The sequence below is a fragment of the Danio rerio genome, chromosome 17 (assembly GCF_052040795.2).
Source record: "Danio rerio strain M-AB ecotype USA chromosome 17, GRCz13ab, whole genome shotgun sequence".
NCBI classification, from domain to species: Eukaryota; Metazoa; Chordata; class Actinopteri; order Cypriniformes; family Danionidae; genus Danio; species Danio rerio.
In genome coordinates, this window is record NC_141037.1 from 32,376,618 (window position 1) to 32,399,189 (window position 22,572).

Sequence of the window (22,572 nt, forward strand, 5' to 3'; positions counted from 1 at the left end):
CTGCCGCAAACTCAGTCCCAGGTATGTAGAGCCATTCAAAATTGTACGCCAGATTACTCCAGTGTCTTTTCGCTTAGCCTTGCCTAATCATTATCGTATTTCTCCTACTTTCCACATGTCATTACTCAAACCCGCTGGTGGTCCACGAGAGGAGGCGGTTGAGGAGGAATCGGAAACCAGGACCCCTCCACCTGTCATGATCGAGGGCGAGGAAGCTTACCTCGTTCGAGAAGTGCTGGACTCTCGACGTCGGGGTGGCGCCCTCCAATATCTGGTGGACTGGGAAGGGTACGGTCCAGAGGAACGGTCCTGGGTGAATGCTAGAGATATTCTAGACCCAACTCTCACGGAAGAGTTTCATCAAAGGTTCCCAGAGAAACCAGCCCCCCGACAGCGCGGTAGACCCCGGCGTCAGGTGCCTTCTCGCTTCAGGAGCCGCTCGCAGGAGGGGGGTTCTGTTGTAAATGAGGGCGATGCCAACCCTCTTGTGCACCACCAGAGGGAACCATCGCCAGAATTCTGATTCGACTCACGGACTCAAAATCCCATAAGCCCTGCTACCTGGCACTGATTACGGTCCAGGTGCAACTCATCAGCTCTCGTGTATATATACCACACTCACGCTCCGGTTCTTTGCGAAGTCTTGATTTGCCTGGCTGTCATTTCTGAGCGTTCCATACTCCCTGCTTCGGACTGATCTGTGTTTCTGACCCTGTGCTTGTTCTACGATTACGAAAGACATCTGCCTGCCCCTGATCTCCAGCCTGTTATTCTGACCAGTAAGATATCTGCCTGCCTTTGAACTTTTGCCTGTCCCACGTTCTGTCTCCTGGATTGCCCCTTTGTGTTTGTTTGTATGTGTGCTCTTAATAAAGCTTGCAAATGGATTCAATGCCTTCTGACTCATCACAACAGTAACAACACAAAAAGCTTATTGATAGTATTAAACATGAAATGCTCTGTAAAATGTCTAGCGCAGCCTAAAAAAACTTACATTAAATATTTAATGTTGGAAGAAGTAAAAGATTAAGAATGTTTGATAGCTAAAACTACATAGTACAAATACATACTAAAATGAAAAACCCATACTGGACATTTTAGACATGAGTATATGTTTACCATAACACCCCTAAATATAAATACTAAAACTTCAAATATTGAAAAGAAACATGACAAACATAGATCACTACAAAAAAGCTTAAATAGGTTAAATTATATAACAAACAAACTTTTAAATCTGAAGATCCCATACGCTTGTTTGATTTTTTATTAGTTTTGTTGCCAAAGAAGGGCAATTGTTGTTTCCCTCAAGATTCTTTTAGTTGAATAATTCTTAAAAGAACCAATGATGGTTCTTCATAGACACATAAATGGCTTTCACAATTTTTACAATAGAACGACTGGGAGAAGTGTATTTGCCATCTTCACGTGAATCACGTCACAGGAACTGGGAACAATTTCAGTTAATGATTCACCATTTTGGGGAACTATATTAGCTACTAAATTAGCTCCAACTTTAAAGCAGGATCTAACCCATCACAACAGGAACTGCAGTAATGCAAGTATTAAATAAATAGTCATTTGCATGTCATATAAAAACACCAACAGTGTTACAATGCATACACATTGAAAAAGCTAATGTAGGTGCAATAATTTGTCTAGTGGAATAAACAGTGGAACAGCTTTGATAATATATATTAGAGCCCTATAAATGGTCAGAATCTTTCAACTTATACTTTCTAGAGAATTATACTTTTCAGACTTATACTTTCTTATCTTTTTAGATTAGTTCTGTCTCTATTACCATGAAACAAACAAAACACAATTAAAACACTGCTTCACACTATCCTCCAGTTGGTTTTTTGTTGAAGGTCACACTTGCAGACATTTAGTTCATATAAATAAGCCCCATTAACACCAGAACTACGGAGGGTGTCATTTTGACCACTTTTAATTTTTGGAATTTAATTACTTTTTTTTAAATAAAACCAATATAACTACAGTACCCTGATATTTCCTACATTTCTATACATTTCATTTTAACATTTTTATTTTTTTAACATTACAAAACAAAAAAGGATTACGTCTATTTTCACCTTGAATGGCCACTACGCTCTAATTTACTGCATGTATTTTCAGCATTCACTGCTTATTCCCATGCCTCTGAATATGCATGCCTCTGTCACCTAGCAACTTTCTGCTAACAAAAACATAACTTTCAGACATGTCTTTCAAACTATCAAAACGACATTTTTACAGTGTTGAAAAAACCTGCTTGCTGGACAAAGTGAGATACGCATCTTCTGGGAAATTTAGAAACTACAAAATTGTAGGCAATATTACTAAATAAATCTTCATAAAATATGATGGCAGACATTTAAAGCTTAATTCTAAAATCTCAATAGAAGATTTCAGTGTAAAATTGACAAGGACAGAAATTCAATTCAGTCTTAAGCAAATGGTCAGAATAGCTGCATTTCCACTATCACGCCTAAAGCGAGCAAGCCAGGGCGAGCCAAGGCCAGTCGCGTTTCCACTGTCACTTCCGGGGCCTAATCAGGCCAAATTGGGGCTTTCTTGGGGCCAGCGGCCAGCCTTTTTTCGGCCCGCCGAATACCTTGGGCCAAAGAGGGCCAACTGGGACTTCGAGCCGGAGTGAAAGGAGAGGCGGGCACAATTTTCCGATCGCACACGAGTACATGCGCCAAACACATAAACAAATAAATAAATAAATAAAAAAGGGACAGAAAACATCTGGAACAAATTATAGGTTGGGGTCTTTTTACGTATGATCGCCCTTATGTTTCTCTTTTAAATGAAAGGCTGTTGCATAAAATAATAAAGTAGTTTAAATTTATAAGTGACTTCTTTGCTGCGTCCTCCTTGATATTTCAATAACGCATAATAATCTTTACACCATATTAAAGACACAACAGACAGTAAAGGTTTTCGAGAGTTTTTGTCAAGTTTAAAAGGTGTGTTGTGCGTGTTTAGATGCCTGTATGTGTGTGTGAGACCGAGGAAAAGAGCGCTACCTTCACAGCTCTGTTGATGCCGCGAGCAGCTTTTTTTCTTTTATTTTTCTTGTTTTTTTTTATTTTGGAGATAATACATAATACACACACGAATACAACAAAAAAACATTAAACTTTACAAATTTCGTGTCCACTTTTGTAGGCTCAAAACAATAGTGTCATATCTAGATAAAATAGCCTAAGCTATTTTGAAATAATTTAAAGAATTAAAAATATCAGATATAATAAATTCACATTAAATAAATAAACCAATATAAAACTAACAAAAGCTAGCTATAACAATTAGGTAGTATATCAAACTGTTTTAAAGCCATATTGAACATTCGTTTTTTAAAAGCCTCTCTGAAAAAAAAGATTTTAGATATTTTCTAAAAACCATAAACACCGGAACATGTTTTAAATATTATTTATAAAGTATTTGGATACGATGATATTAATCAAATGATGCAAACAGAGCATTTTCGGGGTGAGTGAAAGCAGAAACTAGGCGACCTTTTTTTCTGTCGCAGCTACGCAGCACTTTACAGACGCATCGGGGAAAACTGGAAGTTCAAAATGTGTTCTGTGTCCTCAAACAAGTGTGTATGTTTTTATATGACATGCTAAACTTAAAAAAGGAAATTTTAAATACATAAAGAGCTTTATTAGTGCATGGCTGCTGAGCGCAACGAAATACAGGCTATATTTTATTACGTGTTGCTCTTATGTGCTGAAACACTTAACACTTTTCTTTACTTAAGATATAATAAGCAACATCTTTAAATAAAGGGAATCACCTATTAAGTGTCATAAAGCCTTTAGGGAAAAATTCATGTTTCAGTTTTCTCCGGAGCATTTGGGATGAATATTGGACAGCGTCTGTCTAACTGAGGATGTTTTAAAATACATTTTATATGGAGTTATTAACAGAGAATTTTATATATGTGGTTTTATATTATGGATGTGTCAGTGTGCGCTCACTGCGCTGGGTCCCTCCGTTAGTGGCAAGACCACTGGATTTCGATGCCAACAGCCGGTCAGCGAGTAAATGAATATGATGAATGAGAACACAGGCATGTGCGTATAGACATACATTGTACTGCTGTACAGTAACGTGTCATTTGTTTGTTTCGGTTATCCTAATTTTAATAGTTTCGTGATGATGTGGTGTGCTTTATCTGCCTGATTCCCGCTGAAGTGGGCGGATTGAGTGACGCTCGATTCGGGGGATGTTCTAGAGGCGGGGTTTGCGTGACACGCTGCGAGCTACTAGCCCGACAGCTAATCAGATCCAAACTCACTATAAGTTGCCTGGCTAAAACTATTTCCTTATCTTCATTTTCTGAAGACACCCCCATCCACCCCATCTCCCCCCTTCCTCTTTACCAGGGGTAAGAACAACCTGATCTTGTACCCCCAAAATCTATGTATATTCATGATACAAAAAGAAAAATGTCCACTTGCACTCCATAAACCATTAATCCAATACCGTTTAAGCATTTTCTGAGTAATGGATAAATGTTATTTGCACGATTGCAGAAGTAAGAAACTGCGTTATCGAGCAGCTTGGCTAATGAGAAGTGTGTGAAATATTTATTTACTAATAAAAAAACATAATTCTGTGTTCTTTGGATTCAACTATAATTCTTCATCTCATTTAAACTCTGCAGTGTCAGTGTGTTTCCAGAAAGCATACAAAACATATTATATTATATCTCTACTGCAGGTTAAGGCAGTGTAATATGATTTATTAGATTAACATGATGATAAATGGCTGCATTTGGAGTGTATTAAAAAGGCTGATGTGACTGATGCTGAATAAACTTAATGGATTCTTAGTTTTAAAAGTCTCTCGAGAGTAAAATCCAGAGCACTGGATGTGACTGTGAAATATGGGCAAAAGCTTGGAAGAGAAATGCTGAGCAAATCTTAAGATTACTTTCTGAGGAAATCTTTGGAGATTAAATATATTGTCAATATTTGCAGTGGTTTATGACGCACATACTTTATCTTTTGGTGTTTGCGTGCAGCAGTCGAGTCCCTTTGGACCACGTACACATACCCTGATGATCAGTGAGCAGAAATGATGATGTCCACTGAGATAACAAGTGGAAACACAGATATAATCTGATTGGGTGATGTAGCCGCTGGCCATCTAGTTAATAAACTCTGACATTTTCTCCTTATAATACAATGTTGCATAATATAATTAATACATAATATCTGTAATGTATTTTTTAATGCTAATATTGACTTGGGACAAAAACACAAGTTTAACCTAAATTTAAAGGTTCGATCAGGTAAACCTGCTCTTTAAAATACCAATTGTTAATTATGACTATTGTTTGTTTGCTGTTACTGTCGTTTGCTGTTACCAGCCTCAACCACGGCGAATGAAGCTCTGCACAAGACTTTTGGCCAGCGGAGAAATTAAAATGGTCGTGCCAAACTGAGTCTGGTTCTCAAGGTTTTTTTTCTTCACTCCATCAGGTGAAGTTTTTTTCCCTCTCCGCTGTCGCCACTGCCTCGCATGGTTCAGGATTGGCAGAGCTACGCATCGATGAATTTGCTCTTCAGTGTTTGAACTCTCAGTAATGATTAAATCACACTGAACTGAGCTAAACTGAACTGAACTGAACTTAAACACTAAAACCTGGACCACACTGTTCCAGTTACTATGACCATTTATGTGAAGCTGCTTTGACACAATGTACATTGTAAAAGCGCTATACAAATAAAGCTGAATTGAATTGAACTGTATTTATTTATTTGTTTGTTTTGTCTGCTGCATACATTTAATATTCTAAAGCACTAAGCATTAAATCACTTCATAAGTTTAATTAATCATAATGATGTAGCAAATGTAAGTATCCTTCCTCAAATTCAGTTGTGTAGCAAACTATATTGTAAATAATATCTTACTAATGTTCTTCCACTTGCATTTTAACTGCACTGAATAAACATCCTTACATTATTATTTATTATAAGAAACATTTTTGTTCAATGCTTTAAAAATTTTAGACAATGCTGAGAATTGTTTTTGCTTTAAACAGTATTTATCAACAGTTCAAATTTGTATTATTGCAATTGCAAATGATTAAAAAAGCATTTAAGTACCAATAACAAAATTATTTAGCAATAAACTGACAATATCTTAACTATGTTTTATTTAAGATATTGTCGGTTTATTGCTATTAAATGTTATGTTCATGTTGTCAAAATTCCAAATAATAAAAATAAGCCCTGATTCATAATTAATAAAATTCATTCATTCATTTTCCTTCGCCTTAGTCTCTTTATTCAACAGGGGTCACCAAAGCGGAAAGCAACCTAATACTGTGGAATACCTTTACACACTCATCACACTCATACACTATGGCCAATTTAGTTTATTCAAATCACCTACTGTATAGTGCATGTCTTTGGACTGTGGGGAAAGCAGAGCACCTGTAGGACACACGTACACAGGGAGAAGATGCAAATTCCACACAGAAATGCCAACTGGTGCAGCCGGGATTCAAACCAGTGTCCTTCTTGCTTTGAGGCAACAATGCTAAACCCTGAACCACTGTGTCGCCCATAATTACTAAAATAACTTAGTAAAAACAAGAATTGCTTTATTATTTAACCATTATTTTATATTTAATTTAACAATTTAACTTTATATGATTATTATGGATTGTAATCTTTTTTTTTAATTTAAATTAATAATATTATTTATTTTCATTTCACTTAGTCCCTTTATTAAAAAGGGGTCGCCACAGCGGAATAAACCACCAACTTATTCAGCACATGTTTTTTACACAGCGGATGCCCTTCCAGCTGCAACCCAACACTGGAAAACACTTACAGCCAATTTAGCTTATTCAATTGACCTATATGCATGTCTTTAGACTAGTAGGGGAAACCAGAGCACCCGGAGGAAACCCAGGCAAACACGGGGAGAACATGCAAACTCCACACAGAAATGACAACTGATTTTTTGTATTTATTATTTTTACTTTAGAACTCTTTGTTTTGTGTGCACATCCATATAATAGCAGGGCAATTCATTAAATTATATTATATATATTTTTAGTATTTTAAATAACATTATTAATATTTTTGTTTATTTTTCTTGTTATTATTATTATTCATTCATTTTATTGTCATTTTATTAATCCAGGGGTACCACAGAGGAAGGAACCGCCAACTTATCCAGCACGTTTTTTTACGTAGCGGATACCCTTCCAGCTGCAACCCATCTTTGGGAAACATTCACACACACACACACACACATACACACACACACACACACACACACACACACACACACACACACACACAACGGACAATTTAGCCTACCCAATTCACCAGTACTGCATGTCTTTGGACTGTGGGGGAAACCAGAGCACCCGGAGGAAACCCACGCAAACGCAGGGAGAACATGCAAACTCCGCTCAAACCAGCGACCTTCTTGCTGTGAGGTGATAGCACTACATACTTTACCACTGCACCGCCATTATTATTATTATTATTAGTATTATAATAATATTATATTTTAGCTTGATGTGGCTAAATTTGATTATTGTTTTGAACCAGAAAATGTTTTATATTCTAATCTGAATTGTATGCAAAAAATAAATGAACGATCATAAAATCTGAATTTATATGATTTTATTTAAACAATATTAACAACATACTTTGTGTAAAGTAAGTTAGGAAACAGTTTTGTTTTGAACTAGTTGCACACAGTTGAAGTCAGAATTATTAGCCGCCCTTTTGATTTTCTTTCTTTTTTAAATATTTCCCAAATGATGTTTAACAGAGAAAGGACATTTTCACAGTATGTCTGATAATATTTTTTCATCTGGAGAAAGTCTTATTTGTTTTATTTTGGCAAGAATAAAAGGAGTTTAAAAAATTTTAAAGTCAAAATTATTACCCCCTTTAAGCTATATTTTTTTCGATAGTCTACAAAATAAACCATTATTATACAATATCTCATCTAATTACCCTAACCTGCCTAGTTAACCTAATTAATCTAGTTAAGCCTTTAAATGTCACTTAAAGATGTGTAAAAGTGTCTTGAATAATATCTAGTCAAATATTATATACTGTCATCATGGCAAAGATAAAATAAATCAGCTATTAGAAATAAGTTTTTAAAACTATTTTCTTTAGTGCTGAAAAAAATCTTCCTTCAGTTAAACATAAATTGGGGAAAAAAATAAACAGGGGGGCTAATAATTTAGAGTGACTAATTTTGACTTCAACTGTATAATTATGCTATAATATGCTTTTGTTGTTAATAATACAAAAAAACATATAACATGTAACATTGGTACTGTAAAAATCGACATTTTTACACATTACAAAATAAGTTGATGCCAACTGTAAATCAAAACTCAGTATTAAATCAAAATATCAATGTTAACATCATGATATGTTAAAATAAATGTGGCAACCAAACAAACAACCCAAATCAGCCGAGCACTAATGATAACTCATCAGAAATAGTCCCAGCAAACACACTCGACCTCCCAAACCCGCACACAACACACCTCGTCACGAGCTACTGACCGGCACCCCGCCAAAAGCCACTGCTCAGCTTCCACAACCACATCCTCCATCAAAACCCCACTACGGCAGCCCATCCTAGCCTTCGCAACCCATTATTAACACACTTCCCATAAACAATACTCACTGCTGAGCTTTATTACTGTAGAACTGATCCTGCGGTTCGGCCCTGGGGAAAACTCCGGCCCAAGCATCGCTCCGCGCCCTGCTCAGATGCCAGCAAATCTAGCCTCAGATATCTACAATGGTGCACTTTGAGCTCCTCTAGCAGGTGGGAAGCGGTAATAACAGTCAAGAGTTTTTGACTTCAGGCAGGTAAACAGTAGCTTCTCTCTTCTTTTCTGCATGCTCCACTTCTAACAACATGTCTAATATGCCCACCCCGGAAAGCCAGAAACACTGAGACTGTTTGGCTCCATGGGTATTTTAACCAAGGCTGAGCACCAATGGCAGACAAGCCCCCCTCCACATACGTCTTATAAGTAGCAGCAGGCTGAAACCAGAGAGGCTCGAGTGCTGTTCTTAAATAAGAGTTATAGTACACTTGAGGGCCTTAAACAGACCTAAACAACAACATTTTCTGAATCTGACTATGAGTTTGTGTACAATAGTCAAGTGGATCAAAAATGTTTTTCAGAATTGTCCTAAGACAAGAACAGGTGTTAGCTGAAAGGTTTGATGGACTTTAAATGCTGGCTGCTTTGTATTTATATGCAGATAGTTTATTTGGAATATTTAATTGTAATTTGGGTGTAAATCTAACTGTTTGTCACTATGTTATGGTACCTAATAACATTCACTTTTCTGATTCTTATTTTAATGCAATTATGTGCAACATTTGTAAATCTTCTTAGAAAGATTAATTATTGTGAAAAGCTCAGTACAAATAAACCTAAATCAGTCAATTTAATATGTCCATCTGATATTAATTCTTTAATGTAGCGGTGTGATATTTGGGCATACATTATAAAATTTAGTGAAAGGAATGTGGTTTAAATGGATAGTTCACTAAAAAAATGTACATTTACACACTGTTTGCTCAGCTTCAAGTGTTTTCAAGCTCATATGAGTTTCTTTTGTTAAACACAAAGGAAGATGTTTAGACTAATGCAGAAATATATATATATATATTTCTTATATATTTATATATTATATATATATATCTTAAATATTATATATATCTTTTTATATATATATAAATGGAGAGATTTCTTAACATTTCTAAACATAATAATTTTAATAACTCATTTCTAATATACACAGTATATATATATATATATATATATATATATATATATATATATATATATATATATATATATATATATATATATATATATATATATATATATATATGTATATATATATATATATATACAGTAAATAAATAGTATTTTTATTATTATTTTTTTAAACAAATTTTATATATTAAGAATTCATTCTAATCTCACGATTTGCAGAAAAATAATTGATTATTAACAATAATGAAAACTTTTGGGCTACATACTATTTTGCTAAAACTGTGATGGTTTTATCAGGATTACTAAATTAATTAATTACTTTTTAATAAATTAGAAACCTTTCTGGTGACACTTTACAATACAGGAAAAATACAGTAGGTAATGTTATTTAATGTATTTACTAACAGGAAACAACAATGAAAAATGTTGTACAGCATCTATTAATTATAGTTCAACATTTGCTAATGCATTTATTAATGCACTCTTAGTTAACATGAACAAAAAATAAATATTGATAAACAATTAACAAATACACATTAATGAACTTTAACAAATACACTTACAAATAATCATTAATGTATTTTCATTAACTAACATTAACAAAGTTTAATAAATACTGTAATAAAAGTATTGTTCATTTTTCCGTTCATGTTAGTAAGTACATCAACTAACATTAACTATGTGACCCATACGGTGCTTGATTTTTAAATGAATAATTTCCAGAACAAAACCAGGAAACAAAAGTTACCATGACTGATGTCTGCCATACAATTTCATATTTCCCGGAACATGACTTTACTTAGTCGTTATATCGAAAAAAGCATATTATATGATATTTAATTATTTTGTGCAATACAGCGTTATGGGTCAAACACTGTTAAAAAATAAATAAATATGTGCCTACAAACATACATCGCATGAAACATCACTATTCACGTCACTTCACTATTATGTGCCAAGCGAAAATGACTCACTCTGTCTAATATTCAAGAAGAGCCCCCAGTTATCTCTTCCATCATGTTTTCTGGCTGACTTGACTTGCTTTGCTTCCGTCTCCTGCTATTCTGATCCAGGGGCGTGCTTTCGATCAGGCTCATTATCAGATTTACTCGTGGTTTTAAAAAAAAATAATATATGCTTGACTGTCTCTTGGGCATTTTGAAAATACAAATAATATTTAGGCCGTGCCATTAGTTAGAATAAATACAGGAACGCAAAACACGAATATCTGACATTTCCGGAACAGGATCCGGCAAGATCCATTTTAAATTAAGCACTGGACCCATATTGTAAAGTGTTACCATCTTTGTTAATATTGTAATATTGTGTAAATATCTTTATTGTCTTTACTGTCACTTTTAATCAATTTAATGCATGTTTGCTGAATTGCTGTTAATTTCAAAGTGTTCAATCCAAAATCCTGCTAGCCATGAAATCCAAAAGACTTGCAATGACTTTATATTTAAAAATCATGTCAAGCAAGTCTCTAAAAATGATAATAAACCGAAATGATCCAAATAACTCTACATAACAGTAATGCATGAGACACAGTGGTAGGAAAAAAACGGGTTTATGTAAAAATTACCTGCATCTTGAGAGCCCAGGACATTGAGCGCAAACAGCATGGCAGTGGAGAAGGTGGTGGCCTCCTCTTTGCTGGCAAAGTTCAGCCCGTAAACTTGCCTTGCATCACGCCATTGGTGGAACGTTGGTGTGGCCTGGTTATATTTCAGACCCTTTACAATGGAGTAGTTTATAACGACCTGGAAGAGTGGGAAATGCACTTATATATCTGCATCGGTGACATTCTTCCTGTCATCAAACTTTTCAAATGCTCATATCCATCTAACTTATACATATATAATACTGTATTTTAAAAACCACCCTACTTCAAAAATAACACAACGTGTAATAAGGTCTGAATAAACTGACAATCATAGCATTTCTTTTTAAATCAAAATTCTGAAATTACAACTAACAAAAATTACTGTGCCGTTTACCAGAGATTCTGATCAAATGTTAACTGTTAAAGTCAAATATTTCATTTAAATGAATTATTTTTAAAAGTTCATTTGAATGAAGGATTCAATGATTCATGCACCTATAGTAGACATGACTAGTTTTAATGCTGTGTTTATTAGCATTTTTGAATGAATCAATTAAATAAATGATTCAGTGACTCACTCATAAATACTTAACTTCATCAGTAGATGAATCATCATTTCTGAACGATTGTCTTGAATGAATGATTCAGTGACTCACACATAACGGCTTCACTAGTTTCACAACTGAATGAATCAGCATTTTGAATGAATCTCTTGAATTAATAACTCTATGACTGCACTTAACCAGTTTCATTAATGGATGAATCTGCATTTTTAAATGAATCTCTTTAATAACTGACTAATTGAATTATTCATAAAAAGTTTTTATCGAATCACCTGAATAAATAGTTCAATGACAAATATCAATTGATACAATGTTAAACAGAGTCATTGAATTGAATTCTAAAGGTGCTTTACGCCATTTTGATTGCTATAGAGATTAGTTCTATTTTTGATTACTATACAGAAATTATGTGTTTGAAAAGATTAAAGACTGTAGCTGTTTCAAAATTCTTTATCCATAAACTTTGCTGTAACACTTTTCTAATTTTTAACAGCTGAACTCTTGTAATTCAATAGGATTAAGAGAGTGTGTTATGTCAAATCTTTAGTGACAAAACTAATCAAACATTCAATAAGTAAACAGTATTTCTGGGCAAATTCATTTACTGTACAGTCTTATGCAAAATATTGGCCACCCCTGATTATTTTCATTATTGCAAGCCATAGAACTGCTGGCCTTTTAAATCAGCAATTTCATGCAATAAAATGTAAGCCATAACAAGGGCAAAAATTTGGCCACCCCAACAGTATAATGACATCAATCTTAAGTACAGCCCCTTTTCACTGAAATAACAGCATGTAGACACTTCTTATAGTCAAGGATAAGTCCCTGAATTGTTGCTGAAGGCCTTTTAGACCAAGTCTATGGACTAAGATGGCCATTCTAGAACAATGTATCGTGTCTAATCTTGAATTCCTTGGTAGATCTGGAACTGTGCTTTGGGTCATTGTCCTGCTGAAACATCCGACCCTGCCGTAACTTCAGACTCTTGACTGATTCCTGAACATTATTCTTCAGAATCTGCAGATACTGGGTGGAATTCATGCGACCTTTAAATCACCTTTAAATGACAAGGTTTCTAGTACCTGTGCTTGCCACACATCCCCACAGAATAATGGGGAAGAACCTGTTCCATCATATTTTACAGTAGGGAGCAAGTTCTCTTGGAATGTAGATTTTTTCTGCCATGCAAAGTGCCTAAGATTGGGGCATCTGTCCACTGACTGTATATTTTTTAAAAATGATTGAGGCTTGTCCAGATGAGATAAGATAAGATGAGATGAGACTGTAAACATTTGAACCATTTTTCGCCTTTGCCTTTCAGATATTTTTCTTGGTCTAGTACATCTTTTCTTCACAAGAACTTTTCCTGTTGCTTTCCATTTCCTTATATTTCTTACTGTGGAGACTTTAAACCTTTGTTAAAACTTTTTGCATGCTTCTCCAAATTCATGTTGGATTCAATTATCCGAGTTTTTTAGGTCATTAGGGAGTTATTTTGAGGTTCCCATGTTGCTACTTTCAGGTTCACAATAGGGAGAAGCACAACTAACAATCAGCTATCTTAAATATCCTTTTTATGATTGGTTGCACCTGTGTTGGGATTGTTAAGGTTCGAGTCACTCAAATCATTTTTGTGTTGTAATCAATCAGTATTAAGTGACTACAGGTTTTGCAATCCACAAAAAAAAGAGAAGGTGCCCAAACTTCTGCACAGCCTACTTTTCAGTTTCAATTTAATTTAACACATCTCAATACTGCTACACTACGTACATCTGTCTGAAAAACATGACATTATCCAGCTTTCTCTAGAAACCGAATGGCATTTCACTGCGATCTTCTCTTATAAAGAAAGAGCACATTATTATGCAGCCACAAAGGGGTGCCCAGATTTTTGCATAAGACTGTATGTGATGGTATTTTAAAAGTCATGAAGAGCTTTTAAAATCTTAAAGGGGTCATAACAGCACCAGGATTTCCTCTATCACACACAAATGAAGATCTACAAGGAGACAACTTCTGATGCCTGTTTTGAACTGTAACAAGCAAAAAACTAGTACGCTTGAGCACCGGCCACACTTCTAAATTATTTTCCTTCCCACTGTGTACAGTAGGATCATATAACACACTCTCTTCTCTCTGTGATGTTGTGCCATGCTTATTTCTCACCTGCTGGTCCTGCAGTTTGACTCCCACCACGCGGAAGCTGTTGTTGACAGTGTTGTGGTAGATGTTGATGCGACTGAAGCCCTGCTGACCCGGTTTGACTGGCACCCATTTTTTGCTGGTGTCATCATAGATCATGACAGAGGCTCGGGCTTGACATATACTCTGTTCACTGTGAGGAGGAAACAAGGATGCTGGTTAACCATTTACTGTGCTCAACAGTAAAAACCACAATGGCAAATTACGACGAGACAATGATATACAGATGTCAGACTGAGGCCCCGTTTACACTAGTGCGTTTTAGTTTTAAAACGGCGTTGTAGAATGAAAACGATCCGCGTCCACACTCGCGTTTTACCCAGCATTTCTGAACTGCTCTCCGTCCACACCAAAACGCTGAAAACGCACATCACGTGACCACACACACACTCTCGGGCAAGCGCTCCAGCATTTCTACCCAGATGAGAGCTCTGCTTCGGACTGCTCATCACGCATCTCCCGCTGGATCTAATCTCACTATATTTGCTAAACGTGATATTTCATTCATGTTGTTGTCTTTATCTAATGACATAGGCCAATTCCCTGACTTTGATCATTGGAATCTATTAAGTTACTTGTTCACGGGTAACATGTTTTGGTTAAGCGCAAAGATAAGTTAATGATTAATCCAGGTACATTGACTGATCGCTCGTCTTTATTTCCTACAATGTATAAACTTGTATGTTATACTTTTATAATTATCGATTATTAAAACTGATATTCAGCAAAAGAGAGGGTGTGTTTCGTATTTTCACTGAAATTGAAAGGAGGCAGTTGTTATCGGCTCCGTTTTGTTATAAATATCCACACAGTGAAGATGACGCTCATGCAGCACAGCACCTCAACATTTCTGCTGTCTGTTAAGTTGCTAATATTAAAAAGGAAATAGGCAGTTCCTTAAATCATGTTTACATTTTATTGTTGAGAAAGTTAAACAACGTAGCCAAGGTGATGTGAATGAAGTTATAAAGTACACTGTTCCCTTTGAAGATTTACCCGTGTCCTCGGTATGTTTTCCATATCAAACTGGGAAGGGGGAGACTGCAGCCTTGATCAAACTTGCGAAGTCTTAACTTACAAGAAGAGGTTGCGAGACTGAACTGTGTGTGGGCTACTTAATATTGAGGAAAAGCCCCAATCAGATAGGCGAACGTTTGCAGCCCCGCCTCCGTTTTTAGATGTCTCCGTCTTTCCCCATCCACACTGAGACGGAGCATCAGCGTTTTAGAATGAAAACGGCCTCTCCAGCGTTTTCAAAACGCTCCGTTTTCGGCGCTCGAGAACTCCGGCGTAGTGTGGACGGATGGCGTAACCGTAGCAAAACTTCTGCGTTTTCAAACTAAAACGCATTAGTGTAAACGGGGCCTGAGTATCATAGAGACAAAATTAATGTCAAAACTCGCAACTATCTGTGTGTGAGTGCATAATATTTAGAAGCAATCAACATCTGCATGAGCTTGCGATCGCAGAATTTAAAGCAAAATCAAAAATGATGCAAAAATAAAGAGTTTGCCATTTTTTTTTGCCATTTTCAGATTTTGAGCAACCTTACATTCATCACTTGGCTCACATTCAGCCAAAGCCATTTTGAAGTAAACTGTGTGCTCTAATGCAATCACTCAACATTTCTTTAACTGTGATACAAAGAATAGGAATGAAAAAAAAAAAAACTGCTCAGTATTACTTAGTGGCTCAAACTGGGCCAAAATAGCATATGACCACAAATCTAAATAAATAATATTTACACAAGAGTATAATAATAATAATAATAAAAATAACAATAATGCACTTTATTTTTGAATGCATGTTTCTTAAACCCAAAGGGCTAAAACATAAAAACAGTACAAAATAAACTATTTACTTAAAAACAAGCTCAAATAAATGAGTCTTAATCAACTCTATAAAGTAATCAAAAGTTTTGCAAGACAGGAGTGTAACTTGTTGTAAGTTGGAGGCATAACTTATCAAGATCCCATTGAACCATGCGAGATGTCACAACGAGATGTTGGCAAGATGGCGGAAACACTTACAAGAGAACATTTTCATCAAGTGTTTTCATGAGTTTTCTCCAAATTTATCCACAATCAATTCATTTGATATATTATTATTTTCATTCATTTAGCAACTCTACTCGCTGACTTCATCTGCTTTGTTGCCCCCTGTCTTTGCAAACAACAATGGCGATGGGTCAATTATGAAAGCCTCCACAACTCACGGCTGTATTTGTTAATATCTATGATGGTTGAGTTCCGGGTTGAGAAAGATGTAAATGAAAAAGCTCTTGCACTTATAATCTTATAAGCGTTTAGAAGACTACATACAATGAATGCATATCAACATAGTTCATTTCTCTAAATCTCCTAATTTTCTTAGTAAGACAAAATTGAACTGTTTAGTTTTTATGATGAAAGCTCAGTAAATTTAATTACGTTCGATAAAGCACAATGTAATGCAGTACCCTTACAATACTGCTTGAACAAACAAAAACATCATATTTATTAAGGAGATTTAACATGGAAACATTAATATAGAAATTCATTTTTGTTATTTAGAGTTCTTTGTATATCAAATGGAAAAAGATCAAGTGACACTTTAAATTCTCTCTTTGTGTTTTCAGGGTTTCCATTAAATAATGTTTGTTGAGGTCTAAAACAAAATCAATACCGTTATCATTTTTTACAGCAAGTCACAAAATAAATTCTGCAATATAAACATAGCCATAACAAAAATCACAAATTTTAGGCCACAAAAAATGTGACTGAATAATCAACCAACAACAGACTTAAATAATCAGCGATATACTACCCCTAGCTAGTCAGATACACATCAATTATAAAAAGGAAATGTTTTATAGAAATGCTGTAAAAAAAAAAAAGTTTCTTCCAAAAAGACATAAATTAGCCAAACCCACGACGAACACTTCAAAATGTCCCTTGCCCCCTCGCTGTGGTATTACTGCACAGTAATTGCTCCAGTGATTTTGTTTGAAGACGGTGAGCGAGAGGCGGGTTTGTTTTTGCTACTAATTATATAGTGTAATAGGCAGCTAACGAGAGAAGCAGGAATGCAACTGTGTTGACTGCTTGATATGAGACCATGGTTTAATTAAAGACATGAGCTTCTTTAGGTCTCTAAATAGAAATCTTCTGTTGTCAGGGTGAACAATTAACATAAAGAGAGAGCAAAAAGTGTGGACTGTATAATCTTATCTATTGTTTAACTCTATTATGACACTTTTATTGTTGTTTTAATAGATATTATAATCATTAAATAATTTTTCTTCTTTTTTGATTAGTAATATGAATTACTAGGAATGGAATTTGAAAAACGTTAAAATAAATGTTCTTAATATTTAGATTTTTTTAACTCTCGCACTCCAGATTTTAAAATCTTGTTCAAATATTATCTATTTATAACAAACTATACATCAATGTAAAGCTTTATTATTTAGCCTTTAAAGGATGTATACATCTTAATTTCACAAAACTGGCTTAAATATATATATTATGTTCCATGTTAGTTTTTTTATGTGTATTTATTTTTCTCACCCTCTTATTTTCCTCAGTTTTACTGTGGTAATTTGAGTTTACTTGTTAAACTTTGTTGGCTTTAAGTAAATGCTTTAATTGTTGTTGTGTGATTCTAAACTGAGCCTTATGACAATTGTTTTAGTTTAACTTGTTTTTTTTTTGTGAAATTAGCTTGAGTGTTTTGCCCCCTTGAGTGTATAATTTTAAGTTTGTAGTTTAATTAGTTTAGATCAGGTGTCGTGTGCACTGAAGATATCAGGTTTCATTTTCATTATTTTCGTTGCCTAGTTTAGACGTTAGACTTATGGATTGTTTTGTTGATTTTTTTGATTTGGCTTACACTCATTGTTTTCCTTTAAAGAGAATATTGTAAATATTTATTTCTTTTTTCCATTATTATTGATATATTTTTTGTTTAAACCATTGAGTAAAAAGCTTAAATTCAGAATCGATTTCTGGCTTGATTTGTTGCATACATTGCATTTTTTTCACCAATGTTACAGCATCCCTTTTAAACATCGTAAACACATACAGTTGAATTATTAGCGCCTCTGTTTATTTTTTCCCCCAATATCCGTTTACGGAGAGAAGATTTTTTTCAACACATTTCTAATCCAAATAGTTTTAATAACTCATTTTCAATAACTGATTTTTTTTTATCTTTGCCATGATGACAGTAAACAATATTTGACTAGATATTTTTCAAGACACTTCTATACAGCTTAAAGTGACATTTAAAGGCTTAACTAGGTTAATTATGTTAACTAGGCAGGGTATTGTAATTAGGCAAGTTATTTTATAATGATTTTATAATGTTTGTTTTGTAGACTATCAAAAAAATATAGCTTAAAAGGGCTAATAATATTAACCTTAAAATGGTGTTTAAAAAATGTAAAACTGCTTTTATTCTAGCTGAAATAAAACAAATAAGACTTTCTCCAGAAGAAACAATATTATCAGACATACTGTGAAAATTGTCTTGCTCTGTTAAACATCAATTGAGAAATATTCAAATGAATTCTGACTTTAACTGTATATATATATATATATATATATATAGATAGATAGATAGATAGATAGATATATAGATAGATATATAGATAGATAGATATATAGATATATATTGATATATCATTCATTCATTCATTTTCATTTTCACAGCTGAATGAACCGCCAACTTATCCAGCAAGTTTTTACGCAGCGGATGCCCTTCCAGCCGCAACCCTTCTCTGGGAAACATCCGCACTCACATTCACACACAAACTCATACACTACGGTCAATTTAGCCTACCCAATTCACCTGTACCGCATGTCTTTTTTCACAGTATGTCCGATAATATATATTTTTTCTTCTGGAGAAAGTCTTATTTGTTTTATTTTGCTTAGAATAAAAGCAGTTTTTAATTTTTTTTAACTTTTTAAGGTCAAAATAATTACCCCCTTTAAGCTATATTTTTTTCGATAGTCTACAAAACAAACTATTATACACTAACTTGCCTATTACCCTAACCTGCCTAGTTAAATGTCACTTTAAGCTGTATAGAAGTGTCTTGAAAAATATCTAGTAAAATATTATTTACTGTCATCATGGCAAAGATAAAATAAATCAGTTATTAGAGATTAGTTATTAAAACTATTATGTTTAGAAATGTGTTGAGAAAAATCTTCCTTCCGTTAAACAGAAATTGGGGAAAACAATAAACAATGGGCTCAAAATACTGGGGGGCTAGTAATTCTGACTTTAAATGTACAAACAAATATTTACTACATATGTGTATCTATCAATATCATTTGTCAGTTTATGTATTTTATTGTCAGTGATATACTATTTTCTGAGGGCACATATCCAGGAAAGCCATCTGTCAGACAGCACGTTGTGTGAGCAATAAACTTTTCTTTAACATCTTTAAACTTCTCTTAAGCGTCAAATACACACAATGGCAATTATTTATGGTGATTGTAAAAATAAAGTGCTGGATTTTATATGATCTGCACATCAGTTTTCAAGTACCATTTAAAAGTTAATTTAGTAAAATGAGTTCCCTTTAATGTATGTTTTTTTAAATAATCATTTTATGAACACTAGCCATTAGATTAATAGAAAAATAACTATTCATTCATTTTGCTATACTGGTGAATTGTTTTCTCAAAATTTAGACTAATTAAGTGAGTTCGGAAAAGGATTAATGAATACTGAATCCAATTTAAAACAAATTTTAAAACAAATCTCTAAGTCTTTCACAAAAGTCAAACACATCAAGCATCTGCAGATGTTTACTGAACTGAACTAAGATTCTCAAACCCTGATTGCTTTGGCTTCATGCTGGTGTGCTAAGTTAAGCTAGGCAGATTTCCACCCTGACTCCTTTATACTCCAAAACACACAGTACACCACCACACCCTTCTCCCACAGAAACACCCAATTCTAGCCACACACTCCTTACTGAAGAGCAGCTGCATGTCACCAAAGCAATCCTTACAACACCAAAACCAACCAATAAATGAATGCAAGATGAATCACACTCACCGCTTTTCTGACATTACACCAAAATCTGAAATTCACACTCTGAACTTGAGAAAACCAATACATGAATGGACCTTATGAAAAAGGTGGAAGATAAAAAACACATCACAAAGCAACAGGCATTAAGGAGAAGTGAAAGAAGGGAGTTTCTTTCATTTTGTTTTTTGGAAAGGATGTGTTTGTACAAACTCAGCTCAATTGAATACAGTCTCGTCACTGCATGTTTGACTTTCAATGACAATGTCAGGACAGACAGACAAACAAGAAAAACCCAAAACATTGACCCAAATATATACTTTCCACTTATAGTGGTCAAAAGTGGATAAAAATGTGTCTCCATCTTAAAATGCATTTTACTAGCAGGGACTAAGGTATTTCTCACACTACCAGACAATTAACTATGGATTGTTACTACAACTTGAAAAGCACACCACCAATTCAAATTAACAGAATTCATATTACATACAGTGCTCAGCCTATATGAGTACACTACTTACAAATATCTCTTTTAAATTCATATTTTAAATAGGAAGCTATATAATATTATATTTGTTCATTTACATTAGATTAGTCAGAAGCCAAATCTGGAGCTCATCTAAGAAAATAACTTATGATAACGGTTCAAAAACAAGTACACCAAAATGTATATGTTATGGAAAAATATTAAATAAAAATTTTAAAAAGAAGAAAAATCAAGAGAAGCAAAACAATTGAAAAGTTTTGCTGAAATTTTGTTGGTTGTCATTTTTTTTTGTTGTTGCAATATTTAGCTTGAATTTAATTATCATTCATTTATCTTCTTTTCGGCTTGGTGCCTTTATTAATTTGGGGTCGCCACAGTGGGATGAACCACCAACTTATCCAGCATATGTTTTACGCAGTGAATGCCCTTCCATCTGCAACCTACTGTATCACTGGGAAACATCAATACACACTCATTCACACCCACAACAGCCAATTTAGCTTACCCAAATCACGGAAACCGGAGCACCCTCCACACAGAAATGCCAACTGACCCAGCTGGGACTCGAACCAGTGACCTTCTTGTGTGAGGCAATTGTGCTACCCACTGTGCCACTGTGCTGCCCCTGAATTTAATTGTATCGTCTTTCAATTTCTTAATATGTTTGTTGACTAGGATATTATTTTATAAAATATATTTGTTTAATAAATCTGTCTTGTTTAAATGCACCAAAATACATTGCCTCTACTCACTGAGAAATTGAGAAACATGTCCATTTTCAAAATAGGATGTACTCAATTATGCTAAGCACTGTAAATGTAATTAATAAAATTGATATTGTAACAGGGCTCGCAAAATTTCAAAATCCCTGGCAACATTTTGGGCAGGAGCAATTCAAATTCAATGCAAATTCAAGCAGCCCAAACAGAAAAGACATAAAAAAAACACCTATATATACTAAATAAATTTATAATGCCATTCATTATAGGCTACATGTGTATTTTTGTTACTATATGTGTTATTATTGTCTTTATAACTAAAACAAATCGTGTGGAAAAACTGCTAGGTTTATCTTTTTATTTATATTTTAATCAACTTAGTACTAAAGTACCTGTTTTTTGACAACACCCATTAATTCAAACGCGTATTGATAATGTGGCTCCTAGATGCATGAAAATTACGTATAACATAATTAACCAATTTGTAAGAGAATGCAACTGTTGTAAATATTACTCAATGTTTGAGTAAAAAGTAGACCTTTCAAAAATATTCAAGAGTAAAGAGTGTTACGCTGTAAAAAGCTGATGCATTTAACGTAAATGTAACATTCTGTAGTGCATTTAATTGTTGCATAGCAGGCACACAAAGCCATACGACGTTAATATTAGGTTAAATTTTAAAATTTTATGTCTAGTCAGCATCTAAGGACAACATCATTTTGATGTCCAATAACAATGTCAAATGAAGTTGCTGTTTGGTAGAGTTTTTTTTTATGATGACGTCAAATACTGACATTTATTCGCCAGGTATGGCAGCTTAAATCCAACATCTGATAAACGTTGTCCACACAATTTCATGCTGTAACATCATTAGACGTTGATGTTTGGTTGATTTTAGGTTAGACATTGACATCGGCCTAACATCGGGTTCTGACATCAACCCAATATTCATTACCAAATAAAATAACGACGTTGGGGTACAATGTGAATCCGACATCATGTTAATGTCTTGTACCTGCTGGCTGTTTAAGCCCATTAAGGTCATCATATAGTAAACATCCATCATATTCTCATCAGTGACATGCATGTAAACACTCTCTGAGTCATTGCGTGTGAAGATTTTGGACATCTCGAATATTTTTACTTCT

At 34.3% G+C, this 22,572-nt stretch overlaps 1 protein-coding gene across 18 annotated transcripts in view; it reads right to left on the reverse strand.

The window, feature by feature from the left end:
• The window catches only part of evla (Enah/Vasp-like a), a 78,301-nt gene that overhangs the window by 24,297 nt on the left and 31,432 nt on the right, over nt 1-22,572 (reverse strand). For 12 of the 18 annotated variants that reach the window (XM_087289449.1, XM_087289440.1, XM_087289439.1 and 9 more), the window contains 2 exon segments: nt 14,153-14,321; nt 11,400-11,577 (listed from right to left, as the gene is read on the reverse strand). In XM_087289449.1, coding sequence (XP_087145575.1) covers nt 11,400-11,577; nt 14,153-14,321 — 347 coding nt within the window. 18 annotated transcript variants of the gene reach the window in all.